The sequence below is a fragment of the Stegastes partitus genome, unplaced genomic scaffold (assembly GCF_000690725.1).
Source record: "Stegastes partitus isolate 25-593 unplaced genomic scaffold, Stegastes_partitus-1.0.2 Scaffold1583, whole genome shotgun sequence".
In the NCBI taxonomy this organism is placed as follows: Eukaryota; Metazoa; Chordata; class Actinopteri; family Pomacentridae; genus Stegastes; species Stegastes partitus.
Genome location: NW_007579314.1, coordinates 112,855 through 127,469, shown reverse-complemented (window position 1 = coordinate 127,469; position 14,615 = coordinate 112,855). Strand labels below are relative to the sequence as shown.

General features: G+C 43.0%; 1 protein-coding gene across 1 annotated transcript in view; it reads left to right on the top strand.

Moving 5' to 3' along the window:
- macf1a (microtubule actin crosslinking factor 1a) overlaps positions 1–14,615 on the top strand; it is a gene marked incomplete at its 5' end in the record, with an annotated part of 131,116 nt that overhangs the window by 24,306 nt on the left and 92,195 nt on the right. The window contains 17 exons of the mRNA XM_008300748.1: positions 238–525; positions 1,422–1,571; positions 2,135–2,368; positions 2,795–2,974; positions 3,055–3,228; positions 4,359–4,526; positions 5,725–5,916; positions 6,002–6,175; positions 6,399–6,522; positions 6,639–6,838; positions 7,152–7,469; positions 7,577–7,743; positions 9,710–9,866; positions 11,411–11,522; positions 12,250–12,312; positions 13,497–13,735; positions 13,956–14,085. Of these exons, the coding sequence (XP_008298970.1) occupies positions 238–525; positions 1,422–1,571; positions 2,135–2,368; positions 2,795–2,974; positions 3,055–3,228; positions 4,359–4,526; positions 5,725–5,916; positions 6,002–6,175; positions 6,399–6,522; positions 6,639–6,838; positions 7,152–7,469; positions 7,577–7,743; positions 9,710–9,866; positions 11,411–11,522; positions 12,250–12,312; positions 13,497–13,735; positions 13,956–14,085 (3,070 nt within the window). The remainder of the gene's footprint in view (positions 1–237; positions 526–1,421; positions 1,572–2,134; positions 2,369–2,794; positions 2,975–3,054; positions 3,229–4,358; positions 4,527–5,724; positions 5,917–6,001; positions 6,176–6,398; positions 6,523–6,638; positions 6,839–7,151; positions 7,470–7,576; positions 7,744–9,709; positions 9,867–11,410; positions 11,523–12,249; positions 12,313–13,496; positions 13,736–13,955; positions 14,086–14,615) is intronic.

Sequence of the window (14,615 nt, the reverse complement as noted above, 5' to 3'; positions counted from 1 at the left end):
ACTAGTGTTATAAATGAATGCTGCATTTATTAAGGAAATGATTCAAATTCTCAATACATGTGTGACAGCTGAAGTAAACAAAGGGTTGGCCTTGGATTTGTGCTGGTAAAGATGGCCTTGCACAAGGTTTCACAAAAGACCAAGCTTCAGAGGTTACTAGAGTCCCTGAACCTAGAATTATTATGGACACAGGAATAATACTTTCCTCTGATGCCCTTCTCTTCTCTTTCCCTGCAGGAGCTCCAGTCCTCCCTGATGGCTCGCTCCAACGAGGTCAACAACGTGGCCTTTGACATTCAGGTGTTCATCTCGGAGCGGGCCCAGGACCTGGGGCCGGAGCAGAGCAGGCAGCTCCTGGGGCAGCTCCAGCAGCTGCAGAGGTCCTTCCACAGAGCGTCGGGTCGAGCCCAGGCCTGGTCCGATGCTCTGTCTGCCCAGAGAGAGAGGGAGGGGGAGAGGCAGCGCAGGGAGAGGCTGAAGGAAGAGGAGAAGGACAGAGAGAGGCAGAGTGCCAGGGAGAGAGAGGTTTGGAAAAATGTGATTGAGATGGTTTTATTTCTACTCGCATTGCTTTCATATATAACATAGTTTACTTAAAGCTTTGTCTGTCATGCTGTTAACTGCTTTCTGACTCAATATCTCAGCACTCATGTTCTATTATATTGTCAAACCAGAGAATCTTGATGTAAACCAGCTAACCTCCACCACAGTATGAACCTTTAGCACCATTATACATCATCTCAGACTTGTTCTCTTAGTTTCATACTTTGATATCAACCCACTGCTGCTGTTGTTGCAAAGCTTCGCCACTTGACACGGACAGTATCACCACCTTCACTCTTACTACACAGGCTCTTTATGCTCCTCTGCATGTCTCTGTAACATGTGTTTTATTAACCAGTTTGCCTTGCTGTTCCAGATTGCCACTGAAGAAAATCGCTTGTGTCACGGCGGTAAAGAATACAGATCTGATAGCAGAAAAGCCTTGCTGGCTACAGTGCTTCGCTGTTTTTCCTCTTGTCTCACCTGAATTGCACAGGAGAAAGAGGAAAAACAGCAAATAAACAGATGTTTGTTTGATTTCTCTTTGTGTCGTTTGTTGTTGCTCGACCAACGTTTTGATATAAATGTTCTATATGTGTGTGTGTCTGCTTGTGTGTGTGTGTGTGAACTCTGGACACAATCTGCTCAAAGCTTGGCAAAGTGTTGCACTACACAAGAACTATGTTTAGGGGCAAATGTGCATTCAATGTGCTCTTGTGTGAAGAAAAGCGGTGAACAAAAATCACAAATGGTCTGTTCCTTAACTGTTTATGATGGACTCTTCCGTATTCATTCATGTCAGTATCAGTTTTTCTCACATTTTCTTTCTTTGTGGGTCTTTGCTCCTTTGCCTTCCTTCTCTCCTCCATTTCTCTCAGGTGGTTCAGCAGCAGAAAGCCGAGTGTTCTCAGAAACTAGAAGGCCTCAGCATGTGGTTGGCTGGAGCAGCCAGTCTGCTGGCCAATCAGAGAGGGGGAGCAGAGTCAGGTGATGTGGACATCCTGCAGGAGAAGCAGAAAAAACTAAAGGTATGAAAACACAGTACAAAAGGCTCACTTCATTGTCATTCTGCTTGTGATATCTTTAAACTTGCTCAATTCGATGTGATAGTGTATAGGAACTGCTTATATTTTATTGAACTTGTGCACAAAAACAAACCCTTTTTCATCTTCACGAGTCATTTTTCCACATAATTGTCCTTCAAGTTTGAAGCAAAAAAAATGCAAAGAAGAAAGAAAACGTAAATTAGGCTTGTTTAGAGCAAATAAACTCGGCTGTTGTCAGAAATAAACAGAGTAGAAGAAAAACGGAAACAGCTGATCAGTCATGTGAGATAAATGTTTGCTTTATTGGAACTTATTACAAAAATGTGTTTAAATCTGTCACAAAGCTCATGAACTCTTTCGAAAAAAGTAAAAATTCAGCTAAAGCGAGTGGAAAAAGTGAGCGCTAGTTTTGCTCTGTCCATTAGCTTTTTCTACTCTAACAATACTTCAAAATAAAAAACGTGGCTACTGTTAAACCAATCAAGACTTTGGGGTATTAAATGGATGAAGATGTTTTTTTTTTACATTTTTGATCCTGTCTCCAGGAAGTACAGAAGGACCTCCGGACTAAAGGTGAGGGCGTAGCTGAGGCCATCCGGTCCGTGGAAGAGTTTCTGGCGGAGCGAGGAGAAAGTCTGAGCCCAGCGGAGAGGGAGAACCTGCAGGGGGCGCTAGCAAAAATGAAGGAGCAGTACAGTGCACTGACAGATTCAGCAAACACGTCGCTGTCGGAGCTCGACACCGCCATCAACACAACTGTGCAGCAGAACACACAAAGGGTAGGAGGACAAACGTGGTTAAACATATATACGATGAAATAAATCTTTACTAATACCACAGTGGAGACACTTACAGTGTTTCAGCAGCAAAAGTATAAGTGTGTCGGGAACAGTAGTAGAAAAATAGAAATAAACAAGAAATATAAAGTACTGTTGATACTGTACAGATTCTTCCTTATATGGAAATTTAGATTTAATTTAGTCATCCAGTTTTATCTCCACCATTGTTGTCTGTTTATGTAAATATATGTTTTTCACGTTGCAGACAGTGTTACGTGTTTTCTTTTTGCAGACGATAGAGACTAAAAGCCAAATAAAATGAAACTACACTTTGAGTTTTTGTTGTCTACTTGCTGCCTCTGTATGATTGAGCCCGGTCTGCTTGCTCTCTCCTCTCTGACTCTACTCCTTTCTTCTTCTCTCCAGGCGAAGGCAGTGGAGGAGCTGCAGGAGACCCAAAGCCAGATCGGCTCTCTGCTGAACGAGCTGTCTTCCCTGAACCAACCAGCCAGGAGAGGAGACGGATCTGGAGCAGGACAAGACGTTGTTGATGCTCCGTTTTCACAGCCAGAGGGCGCTGTAGTGTCACATACTGGAATGTTGCAGGTTGGTATAGCCCATTTTGACTTAAACATCTTACAGCAGGACCACGTTATAACTTCTGACCTCTGACCTGTGTCTAACAGGCGGAGCTCCAGCAGCTGCAGGCTCAGCAGGCTCAGCTGCTGCAGATCTCCCAGTCCACCCGCTCCCTGTTGGACCAGCCGGACTCGGCAGTTCCTCCAGAGGAGAAGCAGCGACTCCAAGCTTCCCTGGACCAGCTGCAGGCTCAGCACCAGGACAGGCTGCAGAGCTGCCAGGTACTGAGTGCATGTTAAGGCTGCAGTGCAGTGACCAAACTACCTGAAGTGTTCGTTGGAAGAATGTCTGTCAATTTCAGCTTAATATTTACATTGCACATTTGAAAAGCAGAAGTTGAACCAAAGTGCTTTCCAATAGGGAATTTAGAGAACAGAGACTTTACATGACAAGTTTAGATATAAAGGTCTGTAACCCTGTCATATATTCATATATGTGCCTGATTATTTAAATATTAAAGTTAAAATCCTATAATAGTGTTTCTTGTGCAAATGTACCTGATTTTAATATGAAGTGCTGAGATCTAGCAATATTATATATTATATAAATTTACTTGAATAATTTAAGTATAAAGGTTCAGACCCTCCAACAGTATTTATGATATAAATTTACCAGACTAATGTAAATATAAAGATGAAAACTCATTAATGGTATGTATCATGAGACTGTACCTAATTAATTTAGATATAAAGGTAAAGGCCACACAATATTATTAAAATTAACTAATTGACTAATTTAAATATTATGGGTACAATTCTACAATATTAGTTACTATGCAAATATGCTGAGTAATTTAAATAATAAGTATAAAGTCCCATCAGTGATATAATTTATACAAATGTACTTGACTACCTTCAGTTTTATGGTAAACCTCACAGAATTGTATATAATACAAATTTACCTGAATAATTTAAAGATTGAGTTTAAGACTCAACAATAATATATAAATTAACTGGAATAATTTAAATATTATGGTTCACATTCTACTATGTTCTCTATTATGCTAATTATCCAAAATATTTAAATATTAAGTATTAAGACCCAACAATATTATATATTATAAAGATGTACCTGAATACTTTAAATATAAGGATTAACATTATTATATACCCTAGCAAATTACCTTATTAATTTATAAAATAAATCCTCCAAAATTAAACAGAAAAACACCCAAAAATCTACTTTTACTTAATATTTATGGTGTCACATGTATAAAGTTGGCTCAGAAACAAGGTAAAAAAAAAACAGCTTCTCTGTATTAGTCTTGCAGATAAATAGGCCCTTTGTATTTAATCATCTGTCTGCCTGATATTTCTACTGATCTGATAACTAACTGCTCTGTTCCTTGTAGGACCGTCTGAGGAAGTCTGAGGCTCTGAAGGACGAACTGACAAAGTTCCTGCAGGAACATGGAAGTCTGGGCACCTGGCTGGAACAAAGCGAGCAGGAGCTGCGTTCTCTGGGGGAAGGAGAAACTGATGCACAGGGACTGAAGGGCCGGCTGGAGGAGCACAGAAAGGTGCAGAACATACACGTGTTCATAACAGACATTTATGGCCGTGAACTTACTCAGAAAACGACAAACTTTCAGCTTGATTCAAACATTTGCGTTGAATCTGCGCTGCAGCCTGACACGTAGCCGATTGTTCATAATAAAAAGGCAAGAACAAATATTTATTGCTCCAACTATAGACTCAACTAATAAATTCTTACATCTTCACTAGCTTATGCATTCCAGTAATTTCAGTAAAACTATTTTCCATCATTTATTAGCTCCATCTACTCAGTCACCATAGTTTTAAATACACAGAAAACTCCCCACAGTAGCAGAGAAACACAACTTCTGACTAGTGCTGTGATACAGACACACACGATGTAAAGTCTGTCGAGTCAACTCAGGAGCATAAATCAGCTTTACTGTGTATGTTTGGAATCATTCCCACTTAACAGGCTGCAGATTCTCCCTCAGAAGAAGCTGCTCAGTCATGTCCGTCCAGCTTTACACATAAAACTGTGATAGTGATCAAATATCGAATCAGGAGCTGCAGATAAAGACATGCCGATGTCGCCATGAGGCAACGGAATTGAAAGCAGATGCACACCGTTAAAATCTTGCCTCCCTCTCCAAAGAAGCCAGAAGTACGCTGCTGGAAAAGTGTGAATTCTGCACTGCTTCTCATTACAGTGCGTGAAATTGTCCAGACAACATAACTCTTATTAATTTGAAGGTTGCAGGTCTGGAGCTGCTGGCCCTGCGCCTCCACGCTTCGATTAAACCGGCCGAGCCTGCTTTGAAGCGCAGTAAATGGGCTGAGAAATATCACTCACTGCATCTGGACCCAAATTAAAAGCACATACGGCCCAACCGTGTTTTTTTCCACCGTTAATTATCCGTGGGAGAAGAGTTTCCGAGCTCAGTTCCATCCATCCATATGCCTCGACAGGGCCTCACAATCACACTTTCTCATCTGAGAAACTCCACTTCAGGATAATTATCTTGTTGAGAGTCCCCTGACATCACATTCACAGTGTTTTATGTGCTTTCTTTGCGCATTTTTTCCCACCCAAGTCCAGGAATTTGAACCGTCGACCCACTGATCTCGGTCATGCTTTCCATTTACATTCAGAACTCTTTGTGGTTAAAACACGTTTTCCATCAGACACACATGCAGCATCTGTGTGACTGAACTGACCTGTGAGTGTTTCTGTGTTTCCAGCTTGCTGAGGATGTCATTTGCCACAAAGCCGACCTGCGATTCGTCTCCATCTCCGGTCAGAAGGTTCTGGACTCGGTTCAAGGAGCTCAGGAGCAGGCAGGTAGTTCAGATCCGGCTCTGGACGGCACCAAGCAGCTGGTAACTGACAAGCTGCAGGACGCGAACCACAGATACACAACACTACACACCAAGGTGAAGAAATATAGTCGGTGCATCAGTTTTTCACTTCTTTCTTCAACCTGTATATTTCTAAAACTGATTTCTGTGCTGTGTGCAGTCGACAGAGCTGGGCGGCCGTCTGTCCGGCCTGTTGGAGCGATACCAGCAGTACCAGGACGAGGTCGTCTCCCTCCACTCGTGGCTCAGCACTCAGGAACAGAACCAAAGCATCGCCAAGCCTAGTGGGGAGACGGACCCACAGAACCTGCAGAACACACTACGACAAGTACAGGTGAAGCTCACAGTGACAGACATTTACAAAACTGAAAGTGAAGGAGCAGAGTTGAGCTTCAGAGACTCAACAACACTGTAATCTGGTTTAATTTACAGTCATCAGTTTAAAATCAGTCATGTTAGGACGTTCTGAAAAAAGGGTGGAGTATTTAGGTGGATTATGGGAAACATGAATCATGTGTCAGCGATGGAAATGATTGAATTGTGTCGTCTGTCTGTAGCTGCTTCAGGACGAGCTGGCCGAGCGCTCGGTGCAGCTGGAGAAGGTGAAGAGGGCAGGAAGAGACCTGGTCAGCACAGACGAGTCTCCCTCTCTGAAAGCTGTTGACATCCTCTGTGCTGCAGGTAACTTCATCTGGTCGTTAGTTTTCATCACTGAACCTACATAGGAGCTCTATGTTCTGCATTTAGTCTCAGTTTATGACAGCAATCACTCACTATTTGTTCCTTCCTCTGTTCAGACGGTTTAGAGAAGAGATTCGGCTCGTTGTCTACGTCCGTCTCAGAACGGGCCGAGCAGCTGCAGACAGCTGTAGCCCAGTCGGTCAGCGTCCAGGAGGGTCTGAAGGGGCTGCTGAGCTGGCTGGACAAACTGGTTCTGAACCCCGGACCAGTTGAGCCCACTGCACAGGCTGTACAAGACGCTCTGACCCAGAACCAGGTAGGATTCTAACCACAATAACCCTGCAAGGTTTCCTTAAATACTACAAAACATCTCTGAGAATTTATTGTAAAAAAACAAGTCCAAGCCTGAATGTGGAAAACAATTTGTAATGTAAAAATGTCTTGAGCTTATTTTCAACCAACATGTTCAGCCTTGAAGATGGATTTTTAGCTACAGTGTTCCACCAGCAGGTCTTCTTAGCTAATTGAATCATTGCATATCTTTGATTGTCACATCTATGAATCATTATGTTGCAGATTGCAGTCCACGTCTCGTTTTTTTAACCCAGCGTCTCCTCTTCCTCCTCCAGAAACTTCGACAGGAGCTGCTGTCCAGGCAGGGCAGCGTGGAGGCAACACGAGACTCCATTTCCAAACTCCTTCAGAGCTCCGACGCCTCCACAGCTTCAGGCCTGCAGGGCAGCTTAGATGAACTGACTCAGCGCTACACTGCAGCTCAGGCCAGCCAGGCTGAGAGGGAGGCCGAGCTCAAAGGGCTGCTGCCCAGGCTGGAGAACTACGAGAGGCTGGGCACCGACCTCCAGGTGTTTACCCAGAGCCGACTGAAGGCCCTGAGCCCTGTGGGACAACCGGACCGCAGCGTGGACGACTACAGGCAGACTGTCGAGGTTAGCAGACGGATCATAGTGTCATCGATAGGTCATCTGCAGCATGTAAAGAGGTTTGGTCACGCTGTCAGTCTGTCCAACATTATTATCTGTGCTTCTTTTCTCAGGAGGTCAGATCTGAGCTGGAGCAGGAGGCTGGTCAGCTGAAGTCCTTCTGCAACATCGGCACTGAGCTCAGCCAATCAAAAGCCTTCAGCAACACTCAAAGCTTATTGGACAAAGTCAAAGGGGTGACGGATGAGTTCACCCAGCTGGAAGAAAATGTCAACGAAAGGTAAAAACGTCAACAGATAACATGTGAAACGTACCTTTTTAGAACATGCAAACATGAATGTGAAGCCTCAACTATCAGTGTTAAATGCTGTTACTGATTTTATTAACATTAACTAATATCTGTGTTTGTGTCTATCTAGATACAGACACTTAGATATACAATGCACATGAACACCATCTCCTCATGTTCGTCACTCTGTGAGCCAAGTCTGTTTTCTTTAGAGAATCTGTGAAGGGGCAGATTTACAGATTTAAGACTAATTTCTTCTGTAAGAAGTACATTAAGAAAAAAAGAAAAAAACCCAAAAAGGTTAGACGTAAAAATAGGAGTAAAGGACATGATTTTCTTTGAAACAATTATGTTCTGCTTGTTAGTCATTTTCTCTGTGCTTTAGTGTGTTATAAAGATGTTTTTTTTGCGTATAGAACCAATGGAGAGTTATTCTCTTCTTCAGAAAACACTTCCCGAAACACCTCATGTAACACTTTTCTTCCATTACGTATCTGTATCACCATGTAACACATTTGCATAACGCCTGTCTGGCAGCTATTTTGACACTCAAAGAAGAAGCAGCTTCTGACATTATTTCCTCACCAGAGGTGCTTCTGCTAGAGCTACATCCTTTTACTGATAGATCTGGGGCTGTGATATGAAACCAAGGTTGCCACGCTTTTGTCAGGCCAGCTAAGAATTTAGAGCAAGCTGGGCTTTTGGGGTTGGAGGCCTTAAAGAGACATGAGCGGAAACAGAGCAGGATGCAGCAATGTCCAGTATGAAGAGAGTAATGTTTGTTCTAACATCAGAGCATTCTAGTTGACCCCAAAAATAAAATGATGAGTTCACTATAAAATACACAAGGGGGCACCAGATAGTCTGTCAGTAATCTGTTGACTCTTCAGTTCGTATTTAGTCCCAGTTGTTCAGATCTACCAGGAGTCAACTGTCTTTTGACCTGAATCAAATCAGAATATCTTGGAGACTCAGAGCCGTTTCCAAAAGATGAGTTGTGATTACATGCAGATACGCCGTGAAACTTCATTGTGGCCGGCTGTGTGGAACATACTATACCTCAGGCATTTCCAAAATTTGTTTTCTAAATCTGTAACCTTCATGAAGCACCGGTTGCTATGCCGACACCGTTTGACGTGGTATCAGTGAGCAGCCACACTTGAAGCCTGTCAGCGGGTGGCTGGGAATTTATAAATACCATCAGTCTGGTGCAGATTTATTGGATTATATTTGTGAGCCGCTCGTGGAAAATCAGCCATCAAATGATGACCAGTGGATATTTTTTATTGCAATTTATTAGTTAAATACAAATATATAATATGAAACGTAGATGTCAGTAAGTGGCAGTCTGAGTGACAGCGTGGGTCAGAGCACTATTAGAGCATTCTGTGCATGATAAAGAGGATCATTTACTCTGTTGCATGATTTTACTGTACAGAATACACATGGGAGCTGTTGAGTAAGCCTGAGCACTAATATAAGCAGAGTTCATATGGCTCATTGTCCGTCCTATAAACTGCCCTCTCAGATAACTCCCAGGCTCGAATCCCGAGGGAGAGAAAATAGCAGCATGATAATGATACTGCCCCATGCCAGACGACTTCTCCGAGCTGTTTTGTCTGCAGGCAGTCAGCACTTTTCCAGCCGGAGCTCGAGACAGATCACGTACAAAGAGAGTGAGGTCAAGGCTGTGTTAATGCTGCCTGCAGGCCAGCGTGGACCTTGAATGCTTCATGTCAACAGTGCTTTGTGCATTCTTTTTTTAGAGAATATAGTCTGAATGCATTCAGAGGAGATCATACGATTGCGGTGTTTGGAACTGACAACCTAAAAATGTGGTTTTAAGCAGAGTTTTCTCTTCTCTCTCTTTTCTTCTCCTCCTTCACACAACTCCTCCTCATCCTCCCTCCCTCCCCTTGATGTTCTTCGTATCATCCTCTTCCTCCCCCTCACACAGGTTTGCTGCCATTCAGGCCTGTGAGCAGCAGCTGCTGCAGTTCCGCGGCCTCTCTGGCTCCCTCGCCAGGTGGCTTCAGACTGCACAGGACCAGCTGCCCTCCAAGGAGGCCAACCTCAACACTGAGGGCCTGCAGAGAAGAGTGCAGCAGCTCAAGGTGTGTGTCTGATGATTAATAAACAAGTAACAGGGAATATAAAAAGTAATCACCTCCTTGGAAGTTTTCCCTTTTTATTGCTTTCCAACTTTGAATCATGGTCAATTAAATTTGGCTTTTTTGACAAGTATTTACAAAAACTGACTCTTTCATTTGAAAGTAAAACCAGATTTCTACAAAGTAATGTCAATTAATTAAAAACAAGTATTCACCCCCTTAAAAGTGGCTCACCTAATTTAACACAGGTGCAGCCAGTTGGTGCTGGAAGTCACAAAATTCATGAAAGGGAGATCATCTGAGTGCAATGAGTGTGTTTCAGTGATTATAGTATAAAAACTCCTGTGTCTGGGAGGTCCAGCCACTGGTGGATCAGTACTCCTGGATAGAACTACACCATGAAGATAAAGCAACACTCCAAGCAGCTCTGTAAAAGGTTATTGAAAAGCATAAGTCAGGGGATGGGTACAATAAAATTCCCAAGTCATTGACTGTCACGACGAGTAAGGGAGGCCACCAAGACACCCATGACTCCTCTAGAGGAGTTACAAGCTTCCGCAGCTGAGATGGAAAACACTGTGCATATAGCAACTGTTGTCTGTTCTTTACTACTCAAATCTTTATGGGAGAGTGACAAAGAGAATCAATCATAAAAATAAATCCAGACTAGAGTTCATTAGAGGACATGTGGGAGACTCTGAAGTCAACTGGAGGAAGATTCTTTGGTTTGATGAAACAAAAATAAACTTTTTTTGCCATCAGACTAGATGCGATGTTTGGCAGACACCAAAAGCTTTCTGCCACCACCATCCCTTCTGTGAAGCATGGTGGTGGCACCATCAGTTTGTGGGGATTTACAGGCCATAAAAAAAAGCTTGTAAAGGTATAAAGGTAAAACAAATGTAGGAAAGTGTAGAGAAAACCTGGAGGAGAGCCTGATGCAGTCTGCAAGAGAAATGCAACTTGGGGAAGATTTGTTTTCCAGCAAATTAATGAGCCGAAGCAAACATCCAAAACTACAAAAACATGTTTCAAGACAACAAGGTGAATGTTCTTGACTGGCTGAGTCAGAGCCCGGACTTCAGTCCAGCTGAGAATTTGTGGCTGAACTTGAAAAGGGCTGTTCACTCACGATCCATGTGTTCACTGAGTTTAAGCAGCTATACAAAGATGAATGAGATGAAAGCGTCCAGATGTTCAGACCAACACAGGGTCAATGCTGTAACTGCATCTGCAAAATACTTACTTATAGGCAGTAAACATTTATTTTAGGCTTTCAATTGTTGAAATAATTGACCTTCCTTTTTAGAAATCCAAGTTCTCTTTGACACAAAAGAATCTATTTTTTGTAAATTCTTGTCCAAAAAGCCAAAATATTTTGACCATGATTCAGTGCTGAAAAGCAGTAACATGGAAAAGCACGAAGGAGACCTTTAGTTAGGCACTGTATGAAAATGAAAAGCAGATAATTAGGGATACTTGAAACCAGCGACTGTACCAAGTTTTGTCAACGCTCAGTGACTCAGTAAAATGCTTTGTGACTTCAGGACTTGTTGAACGACTGGGAGTCGCAGGGATCCAGAGTTCAAGAGTTGAACAAGTCGGGCTCTGAGCTGGAGTCCCTCATCATCGACATCACCGCCCCTCAGACCAAAACCGGTAAGAACAAGGAGTGATGGAGAGACTGCCGAGCAAAATCATTCTCCCACTCTCACTCAGTTTAAATGAGTTATTTTCCACATGAGAGCATTTAGGTGAGATTTACAGACGGTGGAGGTGGGAGGAAAAAAAGTCACTGAGGGATTTTTAAAAATTATTTGACCTGAGAGAAAGTCAGAGATGAAAAACAAATTGTGAATAAAGAGAAGCAGGAAGGAGACAACAACGCAGTGTATTTGCATTTCTAATCGGTTCTGTCATGGTGATTTACTGTGATACGGTTAAGCTGTGAAGGCAGATTTAAATAATCGAAGAATATGGAAGAGCTACAAACGTCTTAAACACTTCACATGCAGGCTTTGAAACTGTACAGGGATTTTAAAAAGAGAGAAACTTTACCATGTAATGTAGTCAGATGCAACAAAATCCCATTTTAGTGTCACAAATTACAAGTAAAATTTTGCTGAAACTGAAGAAGTACACTATAAATTTCCTGTTTTTATGTAAAGATTGTTTGTATCCTCCATGTTTCCCTCACTGGTGTCAGTTTCAACGGCTTTTGTGTCGTGTGCTGAAATGTTTGTGTGTCAGCGGGTTGAGCGACTGTCAGAATTTAACACATGTTCGTATTTTTTTTTTACCTTGCTGATTCATCGCCCTGTTTGGTTTGTGCGACGGTGATTGCATGAATGTGTCGTACTCAGTCGGCTGTGTGTCTCTCTCCCAGGTGCTCCTCAAATCAATGGCTCAGCAGGTCCCAGCAGTGTCAATGGCATTCACACCTGTAAAGGTGAGCTCTCCCTCCAGCTCTGCTCTGTCTTTCTCTGTGCTTCTTATCTGATCCCTCTTTAGCAACGCTTTTCACTCATCTTTTTGTATGAAAGGTTGACATTACTGCATCATTTATATTAGAAAAGGATTACAGCGCTGAATTTTTACCAGCATTTATGGTCTACAGGTTGGCAGTATTAGGAACAAATGTGTCAGACTCCACACAGTTAATTGATTGTCTATAATTAACTTCCATCACTTCAACAGACAGCAACAGCGTTCTCTGTTTTACTGTTTTCTGTATCATCCTGTCAGCTCTCTGTCCATGCAAAACATCTGTCAGATTGGCGCTTTTGTTAGTTTGGAAAAATATGGTTACTCGTTTCATCTGTGCTGCCTTGTTTTACTCTCGTAACAGCTTCTGTTTTCTGCACAGTTGTTGTTCTCATTAGCCTGCTCTCCTGCTAGGTACTAGTTTCACTGTGTCTGCTTTATGAGACGTGATCAAAAAGTTCTGAGACTGTGTCTGTTAAAGTAAAAATCCATACCTGTTTAAACCAGCAGCCGTCCCTGTTGAAGTAGCCTCCTTGTGCCGCGATGCAGCACTTCTGTGACGCTCTCTGGAAGTCAAGCACCATCTGCGATGAGCCTCTTAAACTGTGTCAAAACAGTGATCCTTCAACTTGAATTTCATTTTGGGTCACACAGAGCAAAATCTAGCAAGTAGGGCGAGTGAAGAGCAACGACTGCGTCCTTGTGGCCAAAAAAACACATTTTGTTTCTGTGCGCACAGTTGGAGCATCTTCATTTCATCACAACACAATTTAAGTTGGTTACACTAAATGTCCATCAAATCTGGCAGATAAATTCACGGTGCACAACCATGTGAGAAAACAGGGGCGTGATTCTGGCCTGACCTGATGTACCTGCTCTGATTTTGGAGCTTTTCCACTTTCTTCTCTTGGTGCAGACCCTTCTCTGGTCACCAGCCATCACACGAATGTGATGTTTGAGCTCCATGGAGAAATCACAAACGTGCACTGATCTCCTGATTCATGACAGTCGTTGCTCGCATGTGTTCTTTCCATGCACACCACAGACAGTCCCAGAACTTTTCGATTGCAGCATGTACCAACATTTTTCATCTTGTAGCGAAAGTTTGCTAATATGCTGAGCAATTTTCTGTCTTTTCTGTTCCCTCAGACCTGACAGAGCTCCAGGTAGCGGTGTCTGACGTGAACGGTCGATACGACTCTCTGGGCGGAGAGTTAAAGGAGCGTCTCGGTCGGCAGCAGGCCTCACTGGAGCTCCGGCAGAAGGCCAGGCAGGGCGCTGAGGAGCTCAAGACCTGGCTGACCGACAGAGAACAAAGCCTGAAGCAGGGGCAGACGGCCTCCCCTTCCAAACCCGAGGCTGTGCGCGCTCAGGCCCAAGAGAACAAGGTAAAGGACTCGGTCTATTGATCCTCTATGGGCCGTGACTATTTTTTTTAGCTGAATGCACAGTAAGATCATCTGCTGTGTGTTCTGACTTGCTCCTAAAACTGAAAAAAGTGCTTTTTTTTTAGCTTGTGTTATTGAACAGCTGCCATGTTTTAAAGCTGCTGCTTGTCTAGAAGTAAGTAAGTCGTGTCAGTAACACCTTTACTTTCATTTTCTCCAGGCCTTGCTGTCGGAGCTGTCTGAACACTCCGGGAAGGTGGAAGAGCTGAAGAGCACACTGAGGAAACTGATTGCAGACAACCCTGATTCTCCAGAAGCAGACAGCTGGAGACAACAGCTGCAGGAGATAGGTATGAGCTGCAGGAGACTACAAGGGTTTGAAAGGAAAATATTAAAGATGACAAGGCCTTGTTCAGACCAGGGGAAAAGTGTCGGTGAATGGCAGGATCAGTACAGTATTTTGTAGTCGTGCAGAGCACCATTATGAAGAAAGTATATTGTGTCAGAGCCTGAGGCAACAGCAGATGCATGTTAGCGATACAGAGAAAGAGCACTGCCTGAGGGAGTCCATTTAGAGAAATGGGATTCCTCACAGCAGTTTTCTTATGTCTGGTTTGGTAAATTTGAGATACTAAGTGAGTAAGAGAAGAATAAAAATGTGTAGTACTACAGAGGTAGACTCTGCTGGAAAAGTTTAGGTGCAAAAATGTCTTTAAAGGGGCTTAAAACCAGGAGATCTTTCTTCACTGTGCTGGAAACGGCTTAAAAGGAAGCAGAGCCTCAGAATTTGTAGTAATTTTTCTGAGAGATGGCAGATCAATAGTATCCAGGGAGCGAGTGGGAAGTGTTCCTGTCAGAGCTATTTGTTCGCTCGCTCACT